Source organism: Dermacentor albipictus, chromosome 1 (assembly GCF_038994185.2).
Source record: "Dermacentor albipictus isolate Rhodes 1998 colony chromosome 1, USDA_Dalb.pri_finalv2, whole genome shotgun sequence".
In the NCBI taxonomy this organism is placed as follows: Eukaryota; Metazoa; Arthropoda; class Arachnida; order Ixodida; family Ixodidae; genus Dermacentor; species Dermacentor albipictus.
Window position 1 is genome coordinate 377,773,280 of NC_091821.1, and position 18,040 is coordinate 377,791,319.

Consider the following 18,040-nt stretch of genomic DNA (forward strand, 5'->3'; position numbering starts at 1 on the left):
TCATGTCAAAATCCACTACTGGCTTGCAGTCCCATTTATGGCGTTACATTCATGACATGCATGTTTTGACATTCAAGTCAGGTTCATTTTGAACAAGTTACTTGTCAGGATATGTATGACATTAGGTACATGTATCACATGAATGACATGACATAAATGCCGCGAATTGAGTGTCATGAATGGCATAAACAACGTGAGTCGATGGCATTATCGTTTCTTTACCTGGATATATGCCTGGATCTGTTTGACGAGACATGCGTGCGTGACTTGCTCACGCAAGCCTTGTAATTAACGTCATGCCTTGATGTACATGGGAAATCGGGCAGTTTATTTATTTATTTTGTGTACTCCCAGTGCGGAAGGAATTGCAGAGGGGAGTGGTTATACAATGAACAAGTAACAAAGAAAAACTACACGCAGAATTTCCTGTGGGAGTTATCTAAATGATGCGTAGGCATTTGCTACTTATAACCTGCTGTTTCATCGTCGTCTGCTGCTGGGTTTGGTATAACTGCGAGAAACACCACGGAAGAATCTTGGAAACAGAGAATGGTGGTTGTAACACCGAAATGATAACTTAAATCAGCATGAGTCGTCGAAGGAGAGGCGTGTAGTTGCAACGTTCACTCATGTTATACACAACTCAAAGAGGATGCGCATGTAGGATGAAATGACGTGAGAGATTTTATAAGTGAAGCAAATATATACAACATTTATTATGTACAATGTCTGTTTTGGTTCTTGTTGCTGAATTTCTTTTACAGAAAAACTGTTTTCTACTAGGCCACATGTGCATCCCCCGCATGCGTTCCAAAGGGGGAGTGGGGAGGGCAAGGGAGAGGGCAGCAGCGGTTGCCGCCGATGCATGGGAGGTGTGGTGACCGCGGGGGCACTTGTGTCGACGTAGTGTAGTGCCGCATTAAAAAAAAATTATGATTTCTTAATGTATGCAGCCCATGTATTAGCCGAAACAGCTTCAATCGTAATCCGTCTCCATGTGAATGTTGCGGATCCACAGTTTTTTACCTTCAAATTGGATGTTACGTTTGGATCATGCCGCTTCTTCGTGGAAGGTTGGCAATAGCCGATGCGTGATGTAGTACGTAAAGTTATTCAACAGTGTCCCGTTTGGTTGACGTCGTGCGTGGACGTGGTCGATGAGGCTTCCTCCACTCGATGCGAACCATTATCAACCATGATCAACCGTGTTAGGGCGGCGACTGCGTATGGCGCGGTCGCGCGGATTGAAAGGAATCTACGACGGGAACTAAGTACGCCGAATGCTTATAGCGTCATTTACACTGTGTTCTCAGAGAGAACACAGCGTAAACAACGAAATAATGACATCTTAGTTGAAATCAAGAAAATGAAACAAGCATGTGCAGGACATGTAATGAGGAGGGAAGATAACCGATGATCATTAAGGTTTACGGACTGGATTCCAAGGGAAGAGAAGCGTAGCAAGGGGGCGGCAGAAAGTTAGGTGGGCGGATGAGATTAAAAAGTTTGCAGGGACAACATGGCCATAATTAGTACATGGCCGGGGTAGTTTGAGAAATATGGGAGAGGCCTTTGCCCTGCAGTGGGCGTAACCAGACTGATGATGATGATGATGATGATGATGATGATGATGATGATGATGACGACGACGGCGACGCCGACGACGACGACGACGAAGACGACGACGATGCTGTCTTATTGTCCCTTCACGTTGAAACGAGACGCAGCAAGCCTATGAATCTGGTCACTGCTGCAGGCCCTATCTTGAAAGCGATCTCGTCTTACGTGACGGACTGACGGACGGGTTTCCTTGCTGGATAGGCATTAAAATACTTGCGCATTTAGAATGGGTAGAAGGTTAAAGCATATAGAAAAAAATCCCGCACAAACTTGTCTGGGAGTTCTCTAAGTACGCGTAAACATTGCGCCATTTGGTCATCTCCACGCAGCCCGGTGTCATGATCAATGTTATGAAACTTGATCCAACCAGTATAAACGCAGCGCTCCCACGACAGGAAAAGCTGCCGACAGCGTTGCAAGCTGAATTGATGACGAAAGCAAACTACTGCCGGTTGCGGCGCCAGGTGCGCTCATGAGGTTGCCATCGTCATAAACAGTTATCGCTGTTTAGTGCCTTATCCATCTGCGTAGAACCATTACCGACCGTGATCAACCATACACCGGCAGCGGCTGTGCGCTGTGTCCTTGCCGCCGCATGGGAAGGTGCGCAAGCCATAATCTCGATAGCGACCTGCGATGGGGACAGAGTGAGGCGAGTGCGGATAGCTTCGTGCACGCTCAGTTCTGGCCACACACTTGGCGCTTATGCGAGACGCGCGGGCCTTACTACGGAGGCGATCCCGTCTTAGGTGACGGATGGACAGATCAACGGACAGGTTTCCTCATTATCTGGGCATAAAAATGCTTACTAAATTAAAGACTTGGCTACCGATTTATGGCATTCATTCCATGACATGCACTTCATTCTTGTGATGACATTTAGGTCATATGGATGGTTTGTCGGTGCATAGTGATTAAAGGTCGCAAAGACTACTTCGCGCTAAAAACCAGGACTGGGAAGGCCAGGCGCCGCCATCTCGGGCCTTGACGTCATATTCGTTGCATCCGTTAAAAATAGTCTGCGGGCGATCTCGATAAACCTAGCTTCTGCAGTAAAAACGGTAGACTCAAAACTCTCAAATATTCTAGAGATCCTTACGATCTTCAATTCAAAAGCCAAAAGAGAACCTATGCTCACTTGGCCGCGGCAACCACAGCACGGCCTCATGCATCTCAGGGGCCGCACGAAATGCATCACGACGGCGTTCCTGTAGTCCAAGACGTCCATCTCGAAGCTACGCACCTGCCCGTAATGAAACCGTGCACAACGCTCAGAATCTGCGCAACGAGAAAAAAATAATTTGGATAACAATCAGCAAGTGACAAAGCACCACAAAAAGGTGGAATTAGAGATTGAGCGAAATTCAAGAAACAAACAGCTTTTCCACCAACTCTGATGTGAACCTTGCCTACTATGGCGAACGCAGAAGAAAAAAAAAAGAGGTTTCGTGCAAATGTTGCACACACCATCATGAAGACTTCTTTTACAACCCTGCGCTTTTGCCCCGCCTGTAGATGTGGCTTCCTTTTTTTAAACAAAACATTTCTTTAAAATACATTGCATCAAATATATCTCACCTCTTATTTTTAAATACTAGAAGGCGTAGGCATCACATGCTTTACAAATAAGAGTGTAGGATTATTATGTAAACTAACTTCAGTCCTTTTACTTTTTGCGGCATTTAGGCCGATGTTACAAGCGCAGAAATGAGAGCAAGCACAAATAATTCCTAGCCACCTCGCAAAGATACTGACAGAAGCATTATTTCGTATTATCCGTGCAAAAATATCTCTCAAACACGCATTGTCGTTTCTGTTAACTTCGTCCGTCAATACAGAGAGGAAGCTTTTCAGAAAATATTCGCAAGAAGATTTGCCTATTGGGTAACACCTCTTCGGAACAGCTAAAGCGAAACTAGTGCTTTTGTCGAGATTTTTGCTAAGCAGGTACGAGATTCCTACTGCTAGCCTTCAATTTCGCATTGACAACACCAATTGAGATTAATAATTAAACTGCTATTCAGTAGAAAGTGGTGGGTTGAAATTTGTAGTTGAGCCGTAAAATCTTTTGCACACACATATGGCTGCCATATGGCTGCGACATCGCCCTTAGTAGGTCCAATCAAATCGTTATCTCGGAGAAGAAGAACGTTTTTAAATGTATTCGCCTACTTAGCCTACTTGACCCAATTAGTGTCCATCTGTCTACCCTCTTTACGTTGCTCTTCAAATTTAATCAAACACAAGTTGATCAGCCTGTTGCCATCACGCCGCCATCATAATGCTGCCATTCAATCGTGGTGATGCCGCCGTTGTGATGCCATGGCCGTGATGATAGTCGTTGGCACTTATTCGTTATCACATAGTCGTCACGATGCCGTAGTCAAAGTCGCACTCAGGCCATGATCGTCATATGGTATTCGGCATCTCATCGTCATCCTGTATTCGTCGTCATCTCAGAATTGCCGTACCATTACCCTAATGCCTTCGTCGTCATGCCGCCTTGTTAATCAGTCAACATATTTCCTTTTTTCTTTTTACTCCATCGTAAGCATGTTGTCATCATCCAATCGTGATGATGCCGCCATTTCCACGCCATCGTGTCATGCTGTCACACATTGAATTCCTTGTCTTACCGTCGTAGCGATGCCGGCCGCCGTGGTCATTCTATCGTCTTCATTCTAACTTATTCATTCGAATCTTTTCAGACAACCTTCGTCACGCCCCCATCACCATAAACTCTTCATCTCATTGTCCTCTCGCAGACGCGATCACATTTTCATTGTTATACCATCTTCATCATTTCAGAATCGCCATCCACAGTCGTCATGCCAAAGTGGTACCACCGCCTCCGCAGTTCTATCGACGTCATTTTTCTTCGTCATGCCATATGGCCATTCCATAGCTGTCACTGTGTCGCCGTCATAAGTCGTCGTCACGCGGTCGTGGTCATCGCCGATCCTAGCGAGTGGGTGTCAAAACAAACTGGGCCAACGTCAGTACGTGTATATAATCGAAGCAGCGAATATTTTAGAGCGACCACTACAGATGGAAAATAAGTGTGTTTTAAGCAACACGAGGTGTCGCTGCATTGCTTGAATGCTAAGTGCGGTAACGTCAACAGTCATCATGACATGCGTGTCTCTGCGGAATATATTAGACTTTGTGACGATTAAACGTCATAGCTGTGACAAATGACACGAGAGCTTCACCAAATCAACTTTAACATTGATTGCTCTTATAAGGGCGAGTTGAATATTTTTATTGTTCCTTCTTTTGCGCACCCGGGTCAGAATTGATGCACTGTTCTGAAATACACGGTTTCCTTTCGTTGCAGCTTTAGTTGGGGCCTGCTGTCCTTTACAATAAAATTGTTTTTACAACCATGAGCGCAATAATTTTTGTCACGGGAAGATTCAGCAGCCGTCAGGGCGCAAAAAGTTTGTGCGATTGTTTGCGGTTTCCATTATTATAGAGTATAGTTGCAGCAACAAAGCGTGTCACGCTAACCTGCCCGTATGTGACTTTCTAATAAGTTACATGCAGCTTTTGTTTTAGGCTGTACCATTAAAAACAAAGAGGGGTTTGTTGGCCCTAAGCGGTGGCACCACTTGAATGACATGCGTGTGCTATACTCACATTCAGCCATATTGTAGATAATTTGTCCCATTGAGTTTGTCGCCACGTACCTGTTGCGTCTTTCGCAAGAAAAGCCTGGGAGAGAAAGAAATTGACTTAGAAATCTCGATGGGATACCAAACTATTGATCTCAAAACCGATAGCCATCACAGCGGCTGAAGAACTGCGCAGTTCTCAAAATTAAACAGTCACAAATTTCAGGCTCTACTACAACAGTATGTAAAGTTTTCTGGCTTTCTGAGCAGCTTTCTGACGGAAACACCAGTCGAACCGTCGATTGTCCGATTTATGAGTGCCGCCATGAGTTTGTAAATCTTGCGTGACATGCAGCAGTAAACACGATGCTAGAAGATCTGCAGACGGCCATATACTTCGTGAGCTGTTGATCAATCTTCTCTGCAAACACGCAACGAATAAAACTGGCATACAACCAGCGCACACCACGTTCATGGCAGTTTTATTTATTTTAACGTTTTGAAATCGTCTGAATTTCACCGCGGCCGCAAGCATGTGGTGTTGCTGCTTCGGTTTAATTACACGTTACTACTTCCGGTCAGAATTAATAGAAAAGCAGCTGTCGGTGACGTAAGAGTCACACGTCCCTCACCTACTTGCAGTAGCTGTCGTATTATGATTTGATCAAGGCACGCCAGGTACTCGAGGCCAGGTGCGCAGACAATGACCGGTGGGGCTGGCGGGGCCTGCACGGCACCTTGTACAAGCAGAAATATGTTAGAAAAATAGATTTAGACTATCTATAGACTGTTTACGTACGACTTGCAAACCGCTCTGGCTTTGCAGATTAAGTTTCACTACAAGAATTTTTAGGTGATCGACAGATAAAATCTATAAAATGCGTAAACTGTATAGTGGATTTGAAGTCTATACACTAGCCTAGAGTATTGTGTGCAGAATGTCCGAAGGCATTATTTTATTTATTATTTTTATTTATTTGTTTCTACAAGCAAGGAGGTACATGGTTGTGGCGGAAGAACAAGGGGAAAAAAGCTGTGGAGAAGCAGCTTGTCTGGCCCCAGGTTCCGTTTACAATGGCAGCAGCAGGGCAGGTGGGAAACGGTAAGGGAAAAAAAAGGAAAGAAAAGAGAGAAGAGCAAAAGCACTAAGGGCAAAAAATCACTAAGTACAACTGTACACAAGCCAAATGTACATAGGTTTGCTCAAACGGCCTAAACATTGTAAGGAAACAAACGATTAATAAAATGTGTTGCTTGCAGGTTTGACAAGCGCACACCTTAGACGGGACAAAAGCACGGTACATCAAAGGGACATGCGCGAACTTGGCACTAAAGCTTATTCGAAGTAAACAGCGTACTTTCATTTCAAGAAGCAAGGAAAGTGCCGAGGAAATTCGCAGTCATCATGAAATGCATACAAATATCCAAATCACCAGAAGAACTAGTTCTTGGACAAGTTGGTTTTTAGGTTTACTACACGAGCCGCCCTTGCGCAAAGTACCGAGCATGAAACACGGGAATAGGAAAGACACAAAAGAGAGCGATCTGTGTTTTTCCTGTTGCGTTATTTTGTGCATCGTACTTTTCGCCAACAGCAGCCTGCATAGTAAATAAAAACCGCAGCAACTTTTGCAAATACTTTTGTTCATCTCTGCGGAACATTACAGAGCTGTTAATGATATACGCGTTCCCATTCCGTCACACATAAAACGCTTTCATGACCTCGTACGCAAGCACGTCTCCGCTCTTTCCTAGACAATTTATTGTTTCTTATGGCAATAGAATATGTGGTTTGTAACAGTTACAATTAAAGGAATTGATTGAATACGATGAAATCAATCTGGTATATAGCGGAAACAGGCATATTTTGCTTTGTCTCGCTACAAGCTTGCACGGGCATTCTATTGTGCAAGTCAGGAGTAAACATTTCACAAATCACAGTGACGCAAAAACATGGTTTGCTGCTCTAGTATGAATTGAGGAAATTTGTCCGTGCGAGTACCAGTGTCAACACGCACATATCATTTCTCTAACTACAGCAAAACGAAGACACATTTCACCCCAACCTGATAGCACCGTTTCAGACGCCGCAACCACCAGGTTTAAGTATAACATCTTAAGTTGCTACAATGAAAAACAGTAATCACAAAGTCACCTTGGTTTTTCTATCTTGCGGTTTTATTGGAATAGCTACACCAGAAATGGCGCATAAGGAATATAGTCACAAGGTCGGCCCTGAAACAGTAACTTGCGCGCATGATGGGCCTTAGGAACTGGGTCGAAAAATCAAAAACACGTGCGCTTGATGTCGCTACAGCTAAGGAGTTTAGTAGAGCTGACGATGTGGTGATTATTGACTATATTGAAGAAAATATTGGGATTACATGTGGTGATGTGGAAAGCTCTTGGCAAAGGTTCGCTAATGTGCTTAGGCATTGCATTAAAAAATACGTTCCAAACAGAAAAATACTTAAAAAGCGGAAACATCCATGGATTACTCGTGAAATTATACACATTAAGCGTAGATTTAAGAGATATCCTAAGAAGCAGGGAACGTCAACGCCACTGTTTATAGAAATCAAACGTGACCTATTATCAAAGGTGAGCTGCGCCAGGACTAAATATTTTACACACACATTAGCAGAGTTTCTAAAGACTGATCCGCAGAAATTTTGGCATCATTTGAGGAAACCCAAAGATGCACTTACTAAAATAAAAGTTAGGGACAAGATTATCACTGATGCTGCCGAAATAGCTGAGAATTTTAATCAGTATTTCTACGAGGTGTTTTCAGAATTAGATGAATATGAAATAAAAGCAGTGGCTGCACCAGAGGATGGCATTGAAGTAACTCGTGAGGGTGTTCTGGCGATGCTCTTGAAACTGGTCACTAAAACATCCGCTGGACCCGATGGTCTTCCGAATGTATTTTTGAGGCGTTACGCAGAGCAAATATCAGGCTGCCTCACAGACATCTTCAAACTCTCATTAGCAAACGGATAAATTCCTTCGCAATGGAAAATAGCACGGGTGGTTCCCGTATATAAAAAAAGTGATCGATTGTCTGTTTCAAATTATCGGCCTGTTTCCATAACATCCAGTTGCTGTAAGATGTTGGAGCATATTGTAGCCGGTTACCTACGAAAGTTCCTGAGCGATCATAATCTTTTGTCGGATAATCAGCACGGGTTTCGGCAGGGGTTATCCACAGTTACTCAGACTGTTTTGTCTGTACATGAATTTGCCGGGTGCTTGATATGTCCGGGCAAACGGACGTGGTTTTCTTTGATTTTAGCAAGGCCTTCGATAAGGTGCCACATGGCAAACTTCTCGATAAGATGGAATGTATGGGTATACCATTTTTTATTATTCAATGGATTCAAGACTACCTTACAGACAAACGGCAATATGTGGAAATTAATAAGACCGCTTCTAGTGTTGTTAATGTTCATTCAGGAGTTCCTCAGGGAAGTGTGCTGGGACCTTTGTTGTTTTTAATATATGTAAATGATTTAGTTGCGGTTGTTCCTAAAGATGTCTCTGTTAAGTTGTTTGCAGACGACTGTGTTGTGTTTAAACTAATTTCATCCGAACATGACCACATCTCTGTTCAAAAAGCAGTTTTTGCTATTGAAGAATGGTGTCTGAAATGGGCTGTGGTACTTAATAGTGAAAAAACTGTTCTCTTACGTATAACTAGAAAAAAGTCTTCAATTTTGCTTCCCTACTTTCTTCGCGGCAACATGACTTTGGAAGTTGACAAATATAAATATTTAGGCATAACACTCGACAATAAGTTACAATGGTCGGCTCACATTACTAATATTTCTACATCTGCATTTCGAAAGCTATGGGTTTTACGAAGAAAGCTAAAAACTGCCCCTGCACACATAAAAAAATTCGCTTACGAAACTTGTGTGTGGTCTTTACTTGAATATGCTTCAGTAGTGCGGGACCCATACACAAAAAAAGATATAATGATCCTTGAAAAAGTCAATAGGAAAGCAGTTAGGTTTATATACGGAAAATACAAAAGGGAAGACTCTCCTTCGCAGTTAATGATCTCAAATAACATTCATACACTAGAAACCCGCAGAAAGATTAATAGATTGATATTCTTGAACAATAGTTTAACAGGAAAAAATAAGCTCCAGCTTCCAGAGTGCATTAAGCGTCCTCTAGTGAGAAGGACTCAGAGCGTTCATGAGCATTCACTTGCTCCCATCTTCGCCAAAACTAGCAGCTTTAAGTACAGTTTTTTCACTCGAACAGTACAAGATTGGAATTCGTTACCAGCATCTGTTTTTTCCTCACAAAATTTTTCTGATGCGTTACATCGTCTACTTACCTGATATGTATGTTTTGTATCCTTGTGCTGCTAATATTGTATAACTTTATTTTTTTGGTATCCGTATGCTGCTAATATTGGACAATTTTATTCTTTTGGTTTATTCTTTTGATATATGTGTGCTGCTAACATTGTATAAATTTTATTCTCTTGGTTATGTAACAATGTAAATTCATTCCTGCTAGGGCCAAGCAATGGCCTGCAGTATTCTGAAATAAATAAATAAATAAATAAATAGTCACCTGAGCATACTACGCGAATGCACACGTGCGATCTCAAATGCTTTCACAAAAAAATGTACGTCCTTTATTATTGCAAATGACGACACAACCCAGCGCTGTCTGCTGTTTTATACAAGCGGCCCTTTTGAAAAGCCAGCTGCAACCTCTGCGTCTACATCTAACCCATACACGTACTTATAGTCGTCAGAATGTCTTCTAACCCCTCATATAAGCGGCTGCGCTTGTTTCTAGGCGGCGTTGGCTCAACTCTTGCAAGATGGGCTGGGTGGGAATCGAACCAGGGTCTCCGGAGTGTGAGACGGAGACGCTACCACTGAGCCACGAGTAGGATGCTTCAAAGCGGTACAAAAGCGCCTCTAGTGAATGCGGTCGCTTGCTCAGGCGCACATTTCGTTGCCGCGCCGAACTTTGCGTTGCTCGACGCTCACCGCGTCCAATGCGGGGCGCGTAGTCGCTGCGCCGTAGCCCATTGTCTTACACCCCTTGGCGAGTCGACAGGAACGCTATCGCGTTCCACTCTTCAAGGCGAAGCAGAGTAACGCATGAGTTGTTTCTTCGTCTAGCCGAACCAAATATAGCCAAGCAACAGCAGTTCACCAGGCTAAACAGTGGTTCAACAACTAAAATAAAGGCTAGTATGCTTCGCATCCTGGGCTTAACCTTAGCTAAGCCACAGCCATTTTATGCGAAGCATATTACGAGAGCACAACCCAGCTCCTCAGGCGCGGCGGTGTCGCCTCCAATACCACGTGACACCGTGACGTCACGACAGAGGAGAAACGGGGCTCCAACTCGTGCCGTCGCTCGCGGCGTCGCGGCGGTATATAAGCAGCTGCGCTTGCCTCTGCTAGACACTCACGAGGTGAGATGCCTCCTGGAGACAGAGCTGCTCGTTGGAATGAGAAGCGAAGGTTGCGGCGTCCTACAGAGACTGTTTCTAGGTGGCTTTGCTACAGCGCAGCGACTACGCACCCCGCATCGGACGCGGTGAGCGTCGAGCAACGCAGCGTTCGGCGCGACAACGAAATGTGCGCCTGAGCAAGCGCCGCACGCCTGAGCCGACGCCGACGACACCGGCTTTTCTGCGACACGAGCTCCTTAACGCTCTCGCGTTAAAATAAAGGCTAATATGCTTCGCATCCTGGGCTTAACCTTAGCTAAGCCATAGCCAGTTTTTTTATCAACTACGTCTCGCGACCGCCTGGTCGAGTACACAGAGTGCCACTAAGAGTACTAGCGAAGTGTGCAAAGAAAATAATTGGAATAGAATCGTTTCATCATTCCGGTCCTTAAGGTCATATTGTGCAAGGAGTGTTTTCATCCAATTCTACTCATTTCTTATCATCCGTCTGCCTGAATGACCAGTCTCGGCAAAAGCGAAGGGTTGACTGCGCGAGAGTCACAATCATAGTGCAAAAAAACTAGAAAAAAAGTAATTTTCACTCCTTGTAAAATACGGCCCCTGCACAGTTTTCTCTCTCTTTACACTCATCAGCTAATTTTGGTGCTTTGCCTTCCGCTATAATTTTTGAGCAAGAGCTGCTGCACTATAACTCCTGTATGTTACATTTTTTATCCTAAAAAATGTAGCACAGTGACTATTTAACCACACAGCGTTATTGCTAGAAATGACTGGTGGTTCAAGATTATAGTGAACATTGTTATGTTCTCGCAGACACGGCGCTGGCTAACAACTGTTGTCAGTCAGTCAGTCGGTCGGTCGCTCATTAGTCGACGCCGTGTGTATGTGTTTCTTGTCTCGTGGCACCAAATAGCGCTGTTCTTGTTTTTATTTTTATTTCCATGGAACGCAGTTTAAGCCATGACATAACGGTGTATTCGGACCCTTCTTCTTTTCTTTCTTTTTGTCAATTACGCATGAGTGGGGCATTAAGAAGACGATACGAATGAATGACAGAGAAAGATTATATGTCTTTTCTTTCCTTATCTTGGCACGTTTTGCTGGAGAACCAAATGTGTTGCAAGTGGAGAACTAGGCCCGCAAGTGGTGGCGCCGAAGGACTGTTGAGGTGATACTGCGGTTTTGTAGGTTACGTTTTAGTTATTTGCATTATTACATTTCACACACTGGTGTCCCTCTTTGGCAGATGCCTCCTTAATGTGCACGTGAAAACCCGTATTCGGAAGAATAAAACAAGCTTTACGCTGTAGAATCGGTCGTATAGCAAATTCCAGCCAATCCTGATGCTGGACATAAAATTGGTAAAGGCGGCCAGTCACTGATTGAGCACACTCACAAAACATTTTACCAGTTCGACCTCTCGGCCCGTATTCGCAAAACGCTCGTATCTTACACAAGGATTGCTCGTAAGAGCAAGTTCCAAATAATAACCACTTCCGAGCGAAAGTCTTTGTGAAGCCTAGCCGTATTCTTTTTGTTTTTGGAATCCTTTTCACACTTCCAGAGATTAGGGCAGCAATCTGTATAAACTGTTCTTGTTCTCCTACAGAACCACAAGAAAATACAGAATTCCTAATTATGTGGTTTCTCTCATAAAGTCACTCATACATGTCGCAACAAGGTGGGCTAGTTGTGCTCCATCCGAATGCCGCTAAGTTTGTTCTTTGCTTCTGTCCGTCATTTAGATGTGTCCTAACAGCCGCCATTAAGTGCTGGATTGTCACGGTGTATTTGTCGATAAACAATGCCTGCATCAGACGAACTGGCTCACCTTCAACTTGTCCTCGCCACTGAGACGGTAGTTCGCCGGTTTGCCCTGCGTGCAGTAATTTACATGCCGTCAAACAATGCGAGAAATCATACCACACAGTGAATTTCCCGTGACGAGAAAAATATTGCCTACTATACGACACCATATTAGGTGGGTTATCTATAAATCAGCCATGAACAAACAATTACAAACATGCATCTTTGAGAAGGGAATGGGTGGGCGCGTCTTCTTAGGAGCTGGTAGCTGAGAAGTATATTCCCATGCTGGTGATATAAACAACAGCTTTGAAAAATGTAAAAAAAAAGTGCCTGCTTTAACGACCCTGCTGATCTCACAAGCTAACACTGATACAGTAGTGGTACTAATCGCCTTGATGTTGACTATCTATGTTTCTTCAACGAGCGCACAAAGAAATTAAAAGAAATTTTAACTGATTTCACCCTCATCCGAATGAGACATTCCTGGATAGCAATCGAACCCGCTACCTCACGTTCAACCACAGACGTCTCAGTCACTCAACCATCACGGTGGGATGACAACGACATTAGAGAGTTTTAGTATAGGGGACGCAAGAACTAGGGGCGACGGCACTGCGCATGCGCAGACCGCTACGTCTACTTGCGTCCTTGGGTTGTTTGGCCGGCAGAAAACATCGCTGCCCCTAAGTGGTCACGTTACCCACGTGACTCTTGCGGTGTAGGAGAACTTACGCGTAGCTACCGGGTAGGTAATCTAATAAATCTTTCGCCAAGTGTCGACAGACGTCGTTCTTATATGTATTAGAGAGGTTTAGCGTGTCTGGTATTCGGATAAACGCAGTTCAGGTGTTGGGGCGGATCCATAAACGGGAGCGTCCTGCATGGTGCATCCACCTGGCGGCGCAAATCTCAAATCGACAAAAGCAGCTAATATTGCTGTAACCAAGTCTATTCTACTTCGCTGCTGGTGTAAATTTTTGCACTGGCGTAATTGTGTTGCTGCCAAAAATTTATACCTGCAGCAAAGCAAAAAACACTTGGTTACTGCAATATTAGCTGTTTTTGTCTGTTTGAGCCTTGCGCCACCAGGTGGCAGCACCATGCAGGCCGCTCTAGTTCATGGCTCCGCCCCAACGCCCCAGCCTGCGTTTACCCGATTACTGGACGCTGTAAACCCATCTATTAACTGCTTTTAATAAGAATAGTTTGATGTGCTTTACTTCATATGCTTGATTTCATGTTTTAAAAAATGATAACAAAGCAAAGATCAGACGTTGATGGCGCTGCGAGCGCATGCGACCTCACTGCGGCTTGCGTTTGGGGCCGCTAACCTATAACGTGTTTCTGCTTGCGTACGCAAACGCAAACGCACCGAAGCACTAGGGGCCCCTACGCCTTGCGTCCCCTACACTAAAACTCCCTATTGAGTTCCATGATTCGCCCGGGAGCCAGCCTTCTATAATAATGCTGTTGAGACGGCAGATCTCCAGTGCTGACATGAAGACTATATATAAACACAAGTTTCACATTATCGAAATGGTCATGTAAGTACACATGCGTGCCCTCTATGGAACCCGTTTTTGGGTGCGCCGCATTTATAACGCATTAGAATACACACCGCCTGTTGGCGAAATGCTCGTCCTGTGTAGGTGCGACCTCTCTATAAGAGTAATAGCAATGAAAAAAAGAAAGAACATGACTGGGTCCCTTTCTATGCGTCCCAACCTATTTTATTTAATATTTCATAATCAGACGGTAAGCTTCTCATCAGGCTAGTTCATACGCCTGCTTTATGGTTCCTTGCATAAAGGGAAACAAGTTTAAGCCGTACCTTTCCAGGACAAAAAGTTTAAACAAATGTTTTTCACCACCTGCGGATCTGGTGGATCGCGAGAATCCTGACGATGTTTAGTGGAATTTTCCGACCGCAAATAATGTCCAAAAATATGCTGCCGTTGATGCATAAAAAATATACACTGCCTTTACAAACCTTAGGAGATGCGTATCAGCCTTGGTTACAGTACGCGAAATCGGCTACATTCCATTTTTTTCAGGTCACCAAGTGCATGGCGGTCGACAAACATCTTCGCTTTAGCGACCCTCTAAGTATACACCAAAAACGACATTATTGACTTAAATGAGATGGGCTTGATGGGACAGTGATTCAAAGGGAATGCCCGGCGTTGGAGATCGTGCCTGCGTTCAGCCATGGACGCGCTCGTGCGCAGCAGCAGCACTACGGTGCTGCTGCATTGCAGCGCGACCACGGTTTAGCTTAATCGACGAAAGCTCTCTCACAAACGCATAGAAAAGGATGCTCGGTCAACTACAGGAGTCGTTTTCTCCAGTAGAGTACGAGTACTTACGATTACCTTGAATCGGAGCCATGGCTGGCGGACCGTTGACGCTCATCGTCCTTTCTTCTTCGTTCGAGCGTCATGAACGGGGCGCATGCCCACGATGGCGATGCGTCGCTTAGTTTGAAATCAGAGTCACGTGCAGCGAGAAAAATTGTAAAAGATATTGCGTCAATATATTGTGTACTTTTCCATACTGTTCGTTTCGTTTTCGCCTATGCTTGCTAGATATCATGGTGGTTTCTAGGTTGTTGGATTTCTCGTCGTAATGTTTAGGAATGTTTACAAGATTAATCGTACACTGAGGCAGCGTGGATGTCAGTATGTACGCGTCATATCAGATGGGGAGCAAGGCAGCTGGCGGAAAGTAAAAGCAAAAAAATTGGTTCGAGTTTGCAGAATTCACAGCCACATGTGCTGGTTAACGCAAGCATAGGGCCGTGACTCACAGCGCTGCCTGAACAGCCCAGTCAAACACTCTCCTAGCTTATACGCGATCACTTTACTTTGAAAATGAATAATATTGCCTGCATTGAGCGGTTTTTCGTTTGTAATTGGCTACCAGGAGGCGAGGAGAAAGCTCAAGTGACGATGGTTTCGATGAGGCCGAGCCAACGCACTGAAAGAAGATAACCGGATGAAGAGGGTGTTGCCGAAGTCTGAGACTGGTTAGCTTTTTACTTAGCTTGAGATAACTGGTCGAAAATTGTGGTAGCGTGCCACGGAAGGTTAAGAATGACGATAAAATGGATCTTCACCAAAGAAGAGTTGGCAAAGCGAGGTCGTAAAAGTACCGAAAGTGGTCGATCACGTTACACGGCTCCACAAAAAGTTTTCTTATACGCAAATAAACCCGCATTCTCCAGCAGGTGTGAGTAGCCGGTGCGTGAGCGATACGCGGCACTCATCCTTTATTCATTTCGGAATGGGGCAGCTTCCGGCTGTAGACAAAAATGGTCAGTTTCGTTGGGCGTATTAATGTATCTTTAATGCATACCCTTGACTTTGATGCGGTGACATTTCGCGGTTTTGTGACGTCGCGTGATAGGCAGGTTGAGTGCGTGCAGCCCGAAAGCTTTTGACCAATGGGAGAGGTCTAACGGCGTTAAGGTCTCAAGTCAGAAATAAATGATTTTCGCCAGCGCGTGAGCGATCGGCGGCACTCATCTTTCATTCCTTTCGGAACGGGGAAGCCTGTGGCTATTGAGGAAAAGATTGAGTTTTGTTTCGGGCGTATTAATGTATCTTTAATGCATACACGTGACTTTGATATGCGGTGACTTTTCCCGTTTTCTTGACGTCGCGTGACATGCAGGCGAAGCGGGGCGGCCCAAAAAATGTTTACCAATCACGGAGCACTGATTGGAGAATTTCAATAGAAAGGTTTGGAATAGCTTTACCTTATAATACGCATAGTGTGAGTTAAAGTGGCTGGATTGGCTAGTGTTCCACGTATAGTGCAAACACTCGATATTGTGCGAAATAATGCGGCCTTGTTGGCTCCTACCGGAAATAGTGCAAAAAAAACAGCGGATATATTGCGAATTAAGGCGGCCCACTGCACCAGGTGGTGTATGTCACCACCGCCGTTAGCTCCAACAGCAACATGCCATCGTTATCATGGTGTCGGCGTGATTCCGTCGTCGTCATTCCATTGGCTTCACGACACTGTGATCATCCTTCTATTGGCACGTCATCGCTGTCTTTCCGCCGTCTTACTCAGCTGCTGTCACCGCGTTGTCATATCGTCGTCAACACCGCGTCTTAGTCCCCTCTATTGTCATGCCGTTGTCGTCATTTCACGGTCGCGGTGTCATTGCCGCCATCGCGTCGACATCACAAAGTCCCCATCATGCCTTCGTGGTTGTTTCATCGTCGTCGCTTTGTCGTAGCTATCGCACTGTCGTCAAACCAATGTCAACCAGTCGTGACTCCACCTTCATAATGCTTTTATCCCCATTGCCCTCGTGCTCACGCTGTCGTCGTCGTACAGTCGTCTTCGTCCCATTTTCGAGCGTCATGTCATCGCAGCATTGTAATTATTTTAACATCTTCATCCCTTGAAAAGACACTCCGTCATTGGCATCATGTTGTCCTCAGGCCTTCGTCATACTATCATAATCGCACGTTTCACACATTTGCGACGACTATATCTTTCATTAATGCTTTGCTATAAATGCATAATCATCAGTGATAGCTTTTGCTTTAGCTTTCCTAGCTCTTTTCTTTACTCACAATTGTGGCTGTTTGGGCCTACCGCAGCTCTGCCCTTTCGCTTCATCCGTCTATGCTTTTCTGCGCTACGATAACTTGCTTTTTTTTTTCTTAACAAGAACGAAGACACACCCTAACAGCGCCTTCATGCAATTTCAACAGGCCGCGACGGCTACTGCTTCCCGCGACTGAGCACGAGATCGCCGGTACTACTACGCGCTTCGACGGTCATATTTCGGTGAGGTCGAAATGCAAGAACTCCCATGTACTTATATTTATGTACGTGCTAATGAAACCCACGTGGTAAAAATTATTCCGTAGTGCTCCACTACGACGTCTCTAATAGCTCAACTGTTGCTTCGGGAAGTTAAAGCCAAAAAACAGTCTATCGATCCGCACTTTCAAATCCATTGTTTCACCTCGTTGTTGCTTTCAGAACCTCTCTTGCACTACGGAGCAAATCCCGAGGAACGCAGTGTCGAAAATAACTTCTTTAAGTGCTCGCGCTTGCGTCTAATGCCGCGTTCAGACTACAGTCGTATCCGTATAAGTGGCGTATTTATTGCAATTTACGCAACTGCTGGAACGACTGTTTACGCAGCTAGCAACCGCCTACGTTGACATTGAGCCTTTCGATAAGATACGTTTTTTACGACTGCCCAAGCACCGTTCTGGGACAGTCGCGTTTCGCATTTTATGCGAAGCATATTACTAGAGCTCAACCCAGCTCCTCAGGCGCGGCGGTGTTGCCTTCAATACCACGTGACACCGTGACGTCACGACAGAGGAGAAACGGGGCTCCAACTCGCGCCGTCGCTCGCGGCGTCGCGGCGGTATATAAGCAGCTGCGCTTGCCTTTGCTAGACACTCACGAAGTGAGATGCCTCCTGGAGACAGAGCTGCTCGTTGGAATGAGAAGCGAAGGTTGCGGCGTGCTACAGAGACTGTTTCTAGGCGGCTTTGCTACGGCGCAG

General features: G+C 44.9%; 2 protein-coding genes across 10 annotated transcripts in view; one reads left to right on the forward strand and one right to left on the reverse strand.

The window, feature by feature from the left end:
• Positions 1 to 18,040, forward strand: part of LOC135900247 (phospholipid scramblase 2-like) — a 365,712-nt gene that overhangs the window by 119,267 nt on the left and 228,405 nt on the right. The gene's annotated exons all lie outside the window — the stretch shown is intronic.
• Positions 1 to 18,040, reverse strand: part of LOC135901738 (phospholipid scramblase 2-like) — an 81,726-nt gene that overhangs the window by 18,622 nt on the left and 45,064 nt on the right. For 2 of the 4 annotated variants that reach the window (XM_065431562.2, XM_065431559.2), the window contains exons 2-5: positions 12,518 to 12,562; positions 5,867 to 5,960; positions 5,260 to 5,334; positions 2,759 to 2,898 (exon numbers count right to left, since the gene is read on the reverse strand). In XM_065431562.2, coding sequence (XP_065287634.1) covers positions 2,759 to 2,898; positions 5,260 to 5,334; positions 5,867 to 5,960; positions 12,518 to 12,562 — 354 coding nt within the window. Of the gene's footprint in view, positions 1 to 2,758; positions 2,899 to 5,259; positions 5,335 to 5,866; positions 5,972 to 12,517; positions 12,563 to 14,861; positions 14,959 to 18,040 lie in introns of those variants that run through there. The other 2 variants (XM_065431561.2, XM_065431560.2) reach the window with 2 other exon arrangements.